The following is a 15400-nucleotide window of genomic DNA, read 5'->3' as shown; positions in this document are numbered from 1 at the left end:
GACAGAAGGATGTTAACGTCCAATGGGATCAAGCGGCAATTATAAAAACGATGACGAATAGGCAAACGGTCAAACATCTTGAGAGATTGGAAATCTGCAAGGCGCACATGACAACTGGTCGTATAAACCATAGAGATGCGGACTCATTGTCTACCATGTGGAGATCCTTTTACATTAATTAATGTTATTAACGGACAATACTGGTTTCGTTGGATCTTATATACAGGGTGTTTTTTTTTAAACTGACGGTACTCAGAGACATCTGTAGAGCAATCTAACAGCCGGACTGTCGCCAAATTTGGAAGAGTGACTAAGGACGACATGGGAAAGAGATTCCGCGAAGAAAAAAGTAGTACCCAAATTTTCCGGTAGGGGTGGATTTGGCGCTGTTGTAGCAAAACAGCTAAGAATCTGCATAAAATCCAGCTGCAATTAACAAACACACGAATGAATAATAAGACAGAGGTTTCAGTGTAATAACGAAAGTTTAATTAATCAGCAAATAACCTTCTCCCTTCTTCAATGTGATCACCGTCCTGCTGGACAACTCATTGCATCCTGAACACCGTGTTCTCTATGGCCGAACGTAACATGTCCGCAGGAATGTTCATCACAGTTCGAGAAATGTTGTCCTTCAAAGTCATCAAGTTTGGGACACTACCAAGATAGAGCTTGGACGTTAAGTAACCCCACAGGAAAAAGTAACATGGGGTTAGATCCGGGACCTTTCTTCAGTGAAGTGCTGGTAGCTTTTTCGCTACAACAGCGCCAAATCCTCCTCTACCGGCGAATTTAGGTACTACTTTTTTTCTTCGCGGAATCTCTTTTCCATGTCATCCTTGGTCACTCTCCCAAATTTGGCGACAGTCTGGCTGCTAGATTGCTCTACAGATGTTTCTGAGTACCGTCAGTTTAAAAAAACACACTGTGCATATTTTTTCCGCTATTTATTTTGTTTATTTATCTATATTTTGTCCGTTTGGGCGTTTTCCGTTAATTTTCATATTTATTCCGAACACATTTTATGTTCTATATTTAATGTTCTATTTTTTTTTGTAACCGAGGAAGATCGTTAAAAACGATTGAAAACGTTATTATTTTATTAAATTTTGCTGGATTGATAAAGGTGTAGTTTATTTAACTTATTCTACTTCCAGTACATAGTTTTATATACTTATAAATAACTACAGACTAATATGTAGAGCCTATATATGAAAACTGGTAAGACTGATAGCCACTTAGCCATTGATTATCCGTCCTTACATTATTATAATATATTACCGTATTTTACGGACTATAAGACGCATTTTTTTCTTCGAAAAATTGCCTCCAAAATTCAGGTGCGTCTTATAATCCGTAGCGTCTTATAGTCCGTAAAATACGGTAATATAAATTAATCAGTAGAATTACCTTTGCTATCATTTAACTTAAAGATTACATTATAATTATAATCTAACTAAACATTTAAAGTTAATTATCTCTATCTCGAATGTTAAACCGAACCAAAGTTAAGTTTACTACCTAAATGTGTAAAAAGTTTTACTGATTTATAGTGACCAGTCTAAATAATAAAAGCTTTTTAAGTATTTTTAAAAAATGTTTTATTTCATTAAAAAAAAAAAACATAAATTGCAGGATAGATAGATAGACAGATAACACTTTATTGCACCAAAAATACATCCGCGCTGGATCCAGCTGGAATGATTTCAATCCAGCAAAAATCCAGCTGGATTCAAAACACTGCTGGATTGCAATCCCTAGTAGCAACGTGCATAGCTTCATCCCCACTTGCCTCGATTTTCGCTCGTGATCCTGTGGCTCATTGTAAATTTTTGGGGCCCGGAAAAATTTAAATTAGGGGTCCCCACGTACTGTACAGGCATTTTTCTTTGGGGCGTTAAAAATTAAACGAGGAAACTGGGGAATCCCCAGTTTTTTCGTTTAATTTTTAACGCGATCTCTAGAGGGGTTTATCCATAGAATCGAATTTTTCTCTACATAATTAGCAGACTAATATTATTAATAAACTCAAAAATATACAGACGTTCCTGCCAGTGGCCGAAGTGGCACTGAACAATGGTAGTTAATCGCATGTTAGCTCGTGACTAACGGACCGGTCACGTGGAGTTTTCTGGGTTTTCTTCTCCAGTTTCTTGTAGAAAATCTTGATAGGTGCACTCTACTTGGCAGATCGCCCAAGTGTTGCATAGCTTTATTCCATCGATTCAATCCAAAAAAGTATTGACCGTACAATCACTTTATATTTCATATCAACAAATATATGTTAAAATCTTTAGATACATTAACTAGAAATGACTTATTTTCTGATGTCCTTAAAAGTATTCACGATTTTTCCGTTTCGGTTATTTTTAATATTCTTCGCTTGCTATTATGTTATAAATATACACATACAGTACAGTACAGTACATACTATTATATAGGATTTAAAATGGTTACGTAAGAAAATTCGCTCCGTTCCGAAGAATTTTTTCCCGTTTTAGGCAGGTTCTCGTTTTATTGGGGTTCTGTTTCTGGCAGGTTTTATTGTATATTTATGCATTGGTTTCACTTAACGTTTCAATAGTTTCACGATGATTTTAAATTTTTATCTATATTTATTTATTTTTTGTATACCTGTTTATATACAATTTATAATTTTATGTTTTACTTCAAAACAAAAAATTATTTAAATTTTGTTTGGTAAAAGAAAGAAAAAAAAAACCTTGTTTTTATAAACTTCTGGTACAGTTCTATTTTTAGTACAGTGATCAATTTTTGTTGGAAGTGAAAGTAAACCGAACAATTTATTATAATCTGGATGAAACGTATTTTAACTGGTTCTTACTGGCAGTTAAATGATTAAAAATATCGAATAAATAACATTAAAATAAAGTTATTTTTTTCCTGCCGTTGACAGATTTATTACTTTCTTTTGCCAGTTAACGCATCGTATTATACGATGTTGACAATTTTTTCCATCAGATTCGAATATATAAATAAAGTGAAACGTGGGTTGCAGGTCATTTGTGAAAGAATGAATTACAATTAGGGAAGATTCTCTAATTTTTTTCGATTATTTTATGGGATTTTTATCTTCTGATGTAATTATTTTTTACGAATGAGATAATAACTGGAATTATATACAGTAATACATGTTCAAAACGAAAACCTTTTTAAACGGGGAATATTCTTCGGAACGGAACGATTTTGTTTAAAACGAAAACCTGCCAAGCCGGGAAAAAATATTTGGTGCGGTGTGATTCCCGTTTACGCAGGTTTTACTGCAAGTAGTACTAAATAAATATATAATGGTTTTGAATTATTTTCAGGATACAGGATATGGCATATTTTCAATTGTATTTACGAGAGAGATATTTACTGTCAATATCACATTTACTGGTATTTTTCTCGGGGTTATTATATTTTGGATTTTAAAAAATTGAAGAAACAGCAAATTCTTGCAAGTTTGAAGTACCGATAAGACAAATTTTTCGTTTTAAAAACAGAATTACAAACACTATCAACAATGTGAAATAATGCCTGCTCCTGATAGCAATTTCCCTTAATAGACATCAACTTACAATTAAACAATTTACAACTTAATAATAATAGTAATATAAAATAAAATATATTACTATCAAGAATATCTCTTATATTTTTTGTAAATTTTACAAAACATATTTAAGAGGCATTCCTGTGAATCATATCAATTTACTATTTCTTCCTTACTAGGATTTTTTTTAATATATAGCATTTCTATGGAATTAGTACTATAGTCTATGCACCAAAAGAGTAGACATGAGTCAGCCTTATCTGGAAGGGTCTATGTCAGATGAAAGGGATGGAAGTAGAAAAGTTAAAGTGGACACACGGATTTGAAATAACAATTTTTTGTATTTATTTTTTATGAAGCAATATTTTTTGCAAGAAATTAGAATGATGCATAAAATAGTTCCTTATTGTTGTAATAGAGCAATTACATCAATAATTTTTTTTGAATTTATATTTTTGTATTAAGTAGTTTTATAAAATATTCAGAATTTGACTCTGTTTTCTGCTGTATACCTCAAAAATAGTTTGATACAAAAAGATTCACAGTATAGCAAATGTAATTGATTATTCAGAGATGTACCCAAACGAGGCAGCACAAAGTGACATTTTCCATAATAATACCCTTCTTCTGCTCACTTTCTGCCAGCCCACATGTTGTAAAAAAAGTAAACAGTGTAAAAAGTCACAAGCAGCTGACCACTGGATGAGATAGAAACAGGCACATCAGACTCAAATATTATGTTACACGAACAACCACGGGTAGAAAGGAATCGAATTTAATACTTGTTCTTCTTGGCTTTTTCTTTTTTATTTATTGAGTATTGACGTGTATATGACTGGTTTGCATATTACATGCAAGGAGCTGTCATATCAATATGGCAGCTTCTTGCACAATGATAAGTTGCCAGTAACACTGAACTATTGCATTATTACAGTAGGCTGTCTACCTATGCTTTCACAAGTCAGAGTGACTCATACTCAGAAATTTCTGATTACATCCCTGATTATTATACATTTATTATTTCATTACTTATTTACCTAATTAATTAGTCTGTTCATTAAATTATTAAGTGCACATGTATTTAAAAGATATATTTCAACTAATTAATTTGTTGTAATTGTACTAATGTACTTTTAGTCATATTGGCCAACTTAAATTGGTTTTTAATATTTAACGATATTTTTGTATTCATTTGCTTTATTATTACACACAATATGACTAACTCAATACTCTGAGACAGTTGAGATTTCTAATCAGTCTTCACAAGACCCAGAATTTACATTTGGATTTAAATTGAGATTTGCATTAAGTTATAACTATATCGCTTCCAGTCTATTATCAACTGGCTGATACTTTAAATAGGTAATTGAGTTTCAATGTAGAGATTCATCAATCTTGAAATTCATAAATACTAATATGAAAGTTTTTTAATCTTTCAGTTATTTTTTGAAAATGTTCCATTTAAAAATATGCATTTTAAACATAACATTTATTATTTTATGAATGTGAATGTGATATTTTTTTACTTTTGATAGGAAGGGGGATTGATCTCTTGTAAATTAAGAATGAAATGTAAATTCTAAAGTCAACTTGGTCATTCCTCCCTAAATTGCCATTTTGATTTAAATGGTGATTACTTTCTACGAATGCTAACAGAAAAAAGACAAATAATCAATTGTTTGTCGAATTTGCTTTGTATTAAAAAGGTGATTATTTCCCAGAAGTCAAAATCTCTGCATTATTTTGACTTTTGGTCTTGATTTTGAAAATTCTTGGAAGATGACACCATCCTAATTATTTTAGTACTCATTTTAGCATTTCTAATAGAAAATATTCTAAAATATTTCAATCCTTTTTTTTATTGAAAAAATTAAGATTATAACTTTGCATTATGTTAGTGGTACATAATAATCATTGCATTCATCTGTGTAAATAATAGGAAATAAGTAAAAATCTACATACATCAAGGAACACTGGGGGATGTAAACAACACTTTCTGGAACCTTTTACTGGTGTTAGACGCAAAATGAAAAATTTCCGTTAATGTTTTCGTTTTGCGTCTAACACCGGTAAAAGGAAATAAGTAAATATAGTTTGATAAATTAACACAAGACTGAATATTAAATATACAAGATGGTTGTAATTAAATTTTTGGGCTGCAATTTTTAAAAGTTGCAGACCTATAAATTTCCACTGGTATCCATCTATATATCTGTCTGTCCTTCCTTAATCATGAGGATGGAGTTACATAGATGAAAGTCAAAACCAGATATAGAAAGCTTAGGGGCAGAAGGCCCCAATTAACCATATTCAAACATCCCATGCAAACTGGAAGTCATGTTATTTCAATTCAAAAAATTTCTCTTGAATGGAGTTAGATAGATGACTGGTATGACTCTATTGTTAATAGAAAAAGTATGATGTACAGGGCAAGCCACTACTAAAATTGAGAGCATTGTGATGAAAAAATTTCATCCCACATTGGGACAATGTCACAATAAATAATTGCTTGTCTATATTGATAATGCATAGAGCAGTAAGTAGTAAGTAGTTTTCATTAATATTTGAAAGATATATTCTCTAAGTCATTCGAAAAACAATATTTTTCTAAAAAATTACAGTGGAACCTCGCTTAACAAGCACCTCGCATAACGAGTGTTTTGCATAACAAGCAAATCAGATTTTTAAAAAATGACTCGCTTAACGAGAGAAGTTTTGCATAACGAGTGACGAGGAGAGGGGAAGTCCCGAATTGTGCGCATGCTCCATCATGCTATTATTTGTGATTTTTTTTGTTTTTTGCAAACTGAATTCGCATTCCAGGTTGGTTCATTCTGTGTTAGAAGAAAAGATAATGATGATTCACTCCCTTTAACAATGTATATTGTATAATTTTCTTTGAATAAATGTTATACGTAAAATACCATATTTACTCGCATATAAGACAATTTCACATATAAGACGAGGTGTTTTTTCCTTTTTACATTTTATTTTTATATTTTATAAATGATGATTGACTTTAAAGATCAAAATAAAGAAAATTTGATTTATTAATACAATTCTAATTTTATTTCATTTAATCACAAATAAATTATCATCAAATGCACATATTAAGGTAAACAACCATGATTTCTCAACGCTATCACCTTTTCTCTACTCAGACTTGCTCTCTGAAGCTTTGTTACAATTTTCCTCTTTTTCACTCTTACTCCACAAAGCATCATCCTCTAATCTGTCAAGTTTATTTAAAATTCAGTATTTCTTGAATGACTGCTATCCACTTTTGAAGATCCGCTTTTCCACACACCTAATATCCACGTAGCAAAACCAAAAGATTATAATGTGCATGACCGGAAAAAGTTTATTTTTAATGATTCAAAATGTGCAAATATTCATTCAAAATACCAATTTAACAAATATGAAATAACTACATTTATAATCATTGCTAAGTGACCAGCTATTTTTGGATTATCTCAGTAAAAGCGATATTTACCTTGACCTCGATAGTACTCTGCTATAATGGCAGCATGAAGTATACACAGTTCATAAAAATTATTGCAAAGGATCCTTTGTTTGTGCATATAGGATGACCTAGGTTTTTGATACAGTGAAAAATGAATAAAAACCTCATGTTATACGTGAGTAAATATGGTATTGGAGTATTTTTTCCACATGGAATGCATTATCATATTTTACATTAATTTATATGGGAAAAATTGTTTCGCTTAAGGAGTCTTTCGCATTACGAGTAAGATTCTGGAACGAATTATGCTCATTAAGCGAGGTTCCACTGTAGTTGTATATGATGCATGTATTTGAATCAGGAGAATATTTACAGATGTAAATTTACTGTGTACTCATTTATTATATGAAATATATTGCTTTTTTATTGTCAGAGAGTGCTTTTTAATAAAGTATTAATGTTGAAATAATAGCATTGCAGCAAAGTTATATGGAAACTATTCAAAAATACCTTTCCTTCCTCTTAAATTCTTTATTTTAACAATTTAACCATAATTAGCCAAATAATAAAATGGTACTCTTTATTGTACAGGGAATTTTTTTATAATATATGCATTTCTACTCAGATTATACATGTTTATTTTATTTTTATTCATTATTTTATACTTTTGTAAATATTAATAAACATATGCAGTATATAATAATTTTAGAAAGTTAATTTTTTGTAAATACTTTAATTTTACAGTTGATATACCACCACCAGTTGCACATGTTATGCCAGAAGATGAAGAAAATTTAAATAGATTACCTTTGACATGGTAAACTTTATTTTTTGAAATAAATAATTTAGATATGGTTTCCTTACATAATGATTTTTCTAGTGAGCCAAAGCTAACAGAGAAAGAAGCTCGGCAAGCTTTGAATAAATATGTATCGAGACATTGTTGCTATGGAAAATCTGTGGCACGGGATATGTCCATTACTAAAATCAATCATTCTTGTGCCTTTCATGTATTGTAACATATTTTTATTTTTACTTTAAAATTTAAAAATACTGTATCATTTAAAATTATTACATTATTTTTAGTACACCCTTGAAAGTTTCACAGAAAAGAGACAAACTTCGTGGGCCTTTGAACCATATACAGGTGAATTATGTAATTAATAAAGTATTTGTTATGGTGCTTTAATTATAATCTAAATTTCATTAAAAACTACTAAAATAAGTATATATTTTAATCAGAATTTTGTTTTAATATAGGTGATCCCATTAGCAGCATTTCTAGTGGTACACCTACTCTACCTTGGAATCTTCCAGTTTCACCTCCTGCATTGTTTCAAAACAGTAGTACTCAAATTGAAGTGCCTCATACTGCAGTTGTAAAAACATGCCATACTTGTGGCGGAGTAGGGCGGAAACGATGTTTCACTTGTTCGGGAAATGGTTGGGTAGGTTATTCTAGTATGTTAAGTTGATTATAATATGATCTGATTTATTCTTACATCATTCTGTAAGGAAAAATACAAAATATTGCTTGGTCGTAAATAAAGCCTAGATCTTGCTGCAATAAAAGTAAAAAAAAAAAGTTGCAGAAATTGTGTTTCAATTAGAAAATTAAAACACAATTTCTGCAATTTTTCTTAACTTTAATTTTATATTTATAAACCATATTTATAAATACACTAGACCTACATGAATAGTCATATTTAGTACTGCTTAATCACTTTTATAAAAGTTTTGATATTTGTATCTGGTAGCTATACATAATTGTTTAAGTAACCATATTTGTCTAGTGTGGTTACCCTTTAGAACCACTGATTTAGAGTTATAATCTAATTAAAGTTAAGAAAATAAGACTTTTCGAATAATACTTTTATGATTTAAAGTTTAAATTAAATGCTTCAGTTTATAATGTTGTCATTAAAAATAATAATAAACTAGGTTTCTTGTTAGGAATACTGCTATTCATGTCATGGAGATGGACGTAGAAGTTCATTTCAAGGTGAGAGTGAGAGATGCTTCCAATGTCATGGAACTGGTCGTCAGAGGTAAGTTTTAAGTCATAATTATAAAGCTTTGTTTTTTATAAAGAATTCAATAATTAGAATTTATAACTTTTCAAAATCCATGAAATTGAAATTGATTTAATAATTTCTCATTAACTTTTCAGATGTTGGAAATGTAATGGGGATGGAATGTCAGCATGTAAATGCTGCACTGGAACTGGACAGATAAAATGTTTTATACAACTTCATATAAATTGGTAAATTTTTAACATAATTTACTCTTTATTGTTACCATTTACAAATATACTTTTGATCATAAATAATTTCATAGCAGTGATTTAGCCACAAAATGCATTCATAATTGCAAATATGTTAATAAATGATACTTAGAACTTTTGTTTTAGTATTGTATACTTCTGTTTTGCATCTAAGATACTAGCTATTTAAAGAAGTTTTAAGGTTGCATCTTGAAATAGTGTCATCTGCTTATTGAAAAGAAATTTCAGTCATTAATCAATATCACAAATGTAAAACATTCATAATCTGAGTTTTATATTTAAATTTTTGATAGTTTCATTTATTTTAAAAATAAAAAATTAAATTCTACATAATAGAAAATTTACTTTTCATCATATTCATATTTACAGTAGTGAACCGAAAATCGGAATCAATTGGGGACTGGGGTTGTTCAGATTAGGGATTTGTTCCAATTACAGATTATGTATGAAAAAATATATTAACCTGTCCAATGTTCAAATTTTTCTCCGTTGCGTGTCTCTTCGTGTTGAATTTTCGTCGATTTTAAGCCTAACGAAAATTTTTATAATAATAATCGAGGCTATCGTATCGTTTAAAATTATTTCTGCATTTTGTACAAACAAAATAAATATATTGAAGAATATAAAAACATGAAAATTATACTTTAGAAGTTAATTTAGTATCAAAAACGTTTGATTCAGCACGACACAGTCCGACTGAAAATCATGCCGATTACTGGCGATTCCAATTACCGGGGTTTCGATTTACGAGTCTCTACTGTAATTTGAAAAAATTGTAGACCTATAAATTCCCACTGTCATCCATCTGTCTATCTATCCTTCCTTAATCTCAAGAGTTATATACATGAAAGTCAAGACCAGATATAGAAAGCTTTGAGGCAGGAGGTCCCAATTAACTATACATGAACTTCTGATGCAAACCTGAAGTCATGTTATTCCAATTCAAAACTTTTACCTTGAAAGGAGTTAGATGACTGGCACAACTTCGTTGCTAACGGAAAAGTATGATGTACAGGGGCAAGACACTACTAATTTAAGGTGGAGAGCATATATTTTAAATTAAATAAATTAAAAATATAGTTAAAAATTGCAGCCTTGCATTGTGATGATATCACAATAAATAATTACTCGTTTGATATTTAGAATTTGAAAAAAATTTTACACATCTATCTTAATATTTATCATTTTAATTTAAACATGTAAAAAGCATAATAAACTCAAATCACATATACATTTTTATATGAAAGATTTTATATCATTTTTAGGTTTATTTAAAATAATATTTATTTAATGAAAGTGGTATTTTTCTTAAAATCAAAAGAAAACTAGATATATTGATTATTTTCTGCAATAATTTTTTTTATCTTGGATTTAGTTTTAAAGTTTTTTTATAAATTGTACTGTTGTTTCATTGGAAACTGTCACTTTACTAAGATGTTGTAATCACTTATTACTGTCATCATTATATTTACACTAATAAAGTTTTATTCAATTCCAATGCTTTCTTCTTGATGTGTAACTTTTTATATCAGTGAGTGTATTTTTTTCTGTGATTTTGTTACAGAACCAGAATGATTCAGGTATTAATAGTACTTGTCTACTACATAGAGCATTTTGTATTTTTTATTTGCTGTGTTTGCTCAAATTGGATTCATTGTATATTTTTGACAATAAAATAGTATTTAATAAATAAAACAGAAATAAAATGAATCAATAGAAATATTTTCTTATTCAACTGCTATTTTGTATTTTTACACAAAGTTTAGACAGTTCTGAGACAAATTTTTGTTTTTTCTATTTTGCTTATTTATAATTATAGCTATAAACAACTATTAATGGAAATAAAATGGAAAAAAAAACAAGGGAAAACAGAATATTTGAGATAATAATCTCTAAATTGCATATCAGTATTATAATGTTTATGGTAGTGCTGCTTATGAAAAAGTTTTATTTCCCACCCTACAATTTTATCAGGACATACTCTGGTGCAGGTATACAACCAAGATTTACTCTTGGAATTGTGGTAGTATATTTATTTGCATTTTGTCTTAAATTAACAAAATTTGCTTAAATTGTAAGATTAGCTAAATCCGTAGTAATTAAACAATGACTGATCTCAAGTCACTGGACAATGACTGGAGAATTGTTGGATCAGCATATATCAAGTTTGGATTATATGTAATATGAAATTAAATTATGTTGTTTATTTTTTTATTGTTGTAAGTTTTTATATCCACAGATCTAAATCTATAATTTCTTTCTTGAGTTTTATTAACTACAATGTACCATTTCTTAGTTTTATGTTCTAAGTTCTACAGCTGTTCCTATAGGATACAGTTTTTCTATTCATATAATTTTAGCTTTTCCCTATTTATTATCACATTTTTGTTAAAGCCTATTTAGCTAATGCTTTGGCCTTTCTAAAATATCTTATTTAGTTCTCATCAGTTCTTTTCTTAAGATTTCTCTCCCTCTTCCTATATATTTAATAGTAACTGTATAATCTCTTTTATGGTCATTGTTTCATAAATTATAGACTTTCATTATTTTTAGTCAGATATGTTTATAGGTTTTTTTTAATGTGATACTTTTATATTGCATTTCACTATTTATTCAAAAGATAAAACCTCAAACAATTATAAGAGTCAGAGATTTCTATAATTATTTATTGTCTTCTAGGTTTTATATTCTGTTTAAATAAGATTAAAATGCGCAGTCGCGGTTTTTTGTAAATTCAAATTTGATTCTATGTTAGTATTCGTTTAACTGACAAAGGCTGATTGACGCAGCCGAAAACGTTTTTAAGCTATTAAAAACTTTGTACTGGATATATTAAAGGTGTTGTACGTTTTGATTTCAGTTCCAGTAAACATTTGTCATTTGTTTTATTAAGTAAGATTTTTATATTAAAACAGATTTTGCTATTTCTTAAGATTAAAATTTAAATTTTAAACTTGAATTGTAATAAATACAATATATTTTAATGTACTAAAACGTTTTATATTATAGTGAAAATAATTTTGACATTTTTTTAGGACTAATCATGTAGATGAACATATTGTTGATCGAGCTTCAGTCCCAGATGAAAAACTAAAAAACGTATCTGGCCAAGTAGTGCTCTCAGAAGAACATCCAAAGGTTTTTCATTATATTTTTTCTTGTTTAAAGTGACATATAAGAATAATAAAAGTTAAAATCTGATTATCATACATTTTAAAAACATGCCCAATTTATAGTCTTTTATATTTTATAGTCCAGTTCATGGGAAAAAAATTTAAATACAAAACAATAAGAACATTTTTACCTTTATTACTTAGGATCTGTCAATTTGAAAAATGTATTTTGGAAATTGCTCACAAACGTTTAGAACTAAACAAAGCACAATTTCTAATTTTTGTAAAATAAAAATGAATTAAATATATAAGAATGAAAACTTTAAGATAATCTTTTTATTTTGCTTATAAGCAAGAATTAAAAAAATGCAAAGTGGAATTTAAGTCACAGATTGGAGAATTGATTGGATTTTGATAATAGAATTTATGTAAAAATATTTTTATTGGAAATAATTGATTTAATTGTCTTACATGCCTTAAAATTTTTGTTTTAAATTTGCAATCAGGTATGGAATTAACTGAACTAATTTTATTGACATATTTTTATTTATTACATCTGATATATGTTTTTATATTCATGAATGATCATGCAAATTTTTGAACATAAATCACTAATTTGATCATACAAAACTATCTTATACTTTTGTCCACTTTGGACGTTCTTGTGAACTAGGACTTGTTATACCAAGGAAAGAGAAATACACAGTTTCCAATTAAAATATATTTATTTGTAATGTAATCTTGTAAAATATATTTTAATTGGAAATTGTGTGTTTCTCTTCCCTCAGTACAACAAGTCCTAGTTCACAAGAATGTTCAAAGTGGGCAAAGGTATAAGTAATTAAGGACAAAAAACACATATCAACAAAAATTTAAAACTCTTCTTTTACAGTGGAATCTTAAAAGTCAGAAAGTTTCAAAATTGCTGCAGATTTCTATCTTTTGCTAAAATTCTGCAAAGAAGTAGGTATGAGGTAATTGTGAATTTATGAGGAAAACATTTTGCAATATTTAACTTATTGTGTTTTTATCTTGGAAAGTAAAAGTAATTTTTGCATACTGAAGCTCAGATTGTTCAGTTAATAGCAATATTTGTAGATAAGAATTTTGTTAAAATAAATTATTATAAAAAGTTTATCCAGCAGCTGTAATTTTTTTTCAAGAGGCTTTTTGTAATTATTTACAAATAAACAACCTTAAGTTACATAAACAGCATTATTACAAGATTAATCCAGTTAGTTCTATAAAAAAAATTTTGACTGATTGCAAAGTCACTTAATCAATTATTCCATATAGAAACAACACAAATTCTATTTTTAAAATTCAAGGAATTCTCAAAATTATGAATTAAATGTTATTATGAGGTTCTTAACGCTTATCTATAAGTAAAAAATAAATAAAAATGAAAATACAAAAACGAGCAATTTGTGTTTCATTTAGTTTTTAAATTTGTATTCAATTCAGACAGGTAAATGTAAAATTACTGTAAGTGAGATGTAAATTTGTAAAATTTGTAATATTGGAGTATTTTTCAAATTTGTAATTGATTTAAGAAGGTTGAAGACGGTCAATAAATTTGTGGCCAAAAACGTTTGAAGTGTAAGTTTGTTTACGTTTATTTGCTGGAAAATTAGTGCTTAGGTGTATGTTCGAATCTATAATTGATTTAATCAACATATGACATTAAAGATTGATGATATATTCATGATTAGTTGAGTGAAGTAAATTTTATTCATTCTCACTTCTCAGATTTTAATGTCAATAAGATGTTTAATTAGTAGCAATTAAATATTTTGAAATAACTAATTCTCTGTTTGTATGTCTTATATTAATTTCCCCCAAATTTCTATATTTTAAATTGTTTTTTGTTCATATTTTCTGAAATAATTTAATGTACAGTACATTATTTTTCAAGAATGTTTCATAAATCTCAACATCATACTATCAATTTAGCAAAGTTATCTTTTGATTTTTCTAGTGCTTCCAGCTTAATCTTATTTTCTGAGAGTTTTTTTTAAAAATAATATTTATAACTAATATTACATATTGTCTTTATAATTAAGTAAATTTAATATAGACAATTACACAACTAATTATTTTTTATTTTTTAAGTGACATTATGTTAATTTTCAAGAATAAAAACAATTTTCTGAAAATAGTTGTACAATGAAAATTTTGCAATTATTTTCTGAACTTACTTTTACTTCAGATACTGAGGCAAATTTTTTAAATTTAAATTTCATTTATTTTAATATTAAATTTAACTAAACTATAGAAAGGTATAATTAAATGGAAAAAGTTTTTTGAAAATATGAAATTAAATATATATTTAGTATATTTATTACATTCTCAAAATTGATACACTGCATTTATTAATATATATATATATATATATATGTGTTTTTGATTACAGTTGAAACCAATTGATCATTTTCCTGATACAACTATTAATATGGCTTCCTTACAACTCATCCAACAACATTCTTCATATTTTGTTACTGAAAAATTACTTATGCAGGTATGGTATCTTTTTCTCTCCATATTATTGTTTCCAAGAAATAATCTAATAGAGTATTTTTGTTTTTAAAGCGCCATGAAGTCCGTATTATTCCAATTTCTACAGTATATTATCGATGGAAGAATTTTGAAAGTTCTTTCAACATTTATGGCTTTGAGCATAAAGTTTATGCTCCTGATTACCCACAAACATGTTGTTGTGGTTGCACAGTTTTGTAACTAATAATCAATATTTTATTGATATTTCTATTTTAATTCATTTATATAAGAAATATTTACTCTTTATAGAATAAGAATTTTTTATTTATAATTCTTGCCATTCCATAATTGTTTTTATCAATTTATACTAGTCTTTACACTTAATATTGACTGAACATTAGGTACTCAGATATACAATGATCTAAAGCAAGTTTTTCATTTATATAATTTCTTAAGTAAATTTTATCAAGTATTAAGAAATTAGACATTGA

The 15400-nt window shown here is 28.2% G+C and overlaps 1 protein-coding gene across 2 annotated transcripts in view; it reads left to right on the top strand.

The window, feature by feature from the left end:
- The window catches only part of LOC136968869 (protein SSUH2 homolog), a 46922-nt gene extending 31749 nt beyond the window's left edge, over positions 1-15173 (top strand). For both annotated transcript variants that reach the window (XM_067262919.1, XM_067262922.1), the window contains 9 exons: positions 7761-7833; positions 7897-8026; positions 8103-8163; positions 8277-8464; positions 8970-9064; positions 9187-9279; positions 12336-12438; positions 14827-14931; positions 15003-15173. In XM_067262919.1, coding sequence (XP_067119020.1) covers positions 7761-7833; positions 7897-8026; positions 8103-8163; positions 8277-8464; positions 8970-9064; positions 9187-9279; positions 12336-12438; positions 14827-14931; positions 15003-15149 — 995 coding nt within the window. In that variant the 3' untranslated portion in view covers positions 15150-15173. The remainder of the gene's footprint in view (positions 1-7760; positions 7834-7896; positions 8027-8102; positions 8164-8276; positions 8465-8969; positions 9065-9186; positions 9280-12335; positions 12439-14826; positions 14932-15002) is intronic.
- Positions 15174-15400: the final 227 nt, after the last annotated feature.

The sequence above is a fragment of the Centruroides vittatus genome, unplaced genomic scaffold (genome assembly GCF_030686945.1).
Source record: "Centruroides vittatus isolate TY-2023 unplaced genomic scaffold, ASM3068694v2 contig_165, whole genome shotgun sequence".
In the NCBI taxonomy this organism is placed as follows: Eukaryota; Metazoa; Arthropoda; class Arachnida; order Scorpiones; family Buthidae; genus Centruroides; species Centruroides vittatus.
The sequence above is the reverse complement of the archived record's forward strand: the minus strand, read 5'-3'. Positions and strand labels throughout refer to the sequence as shown.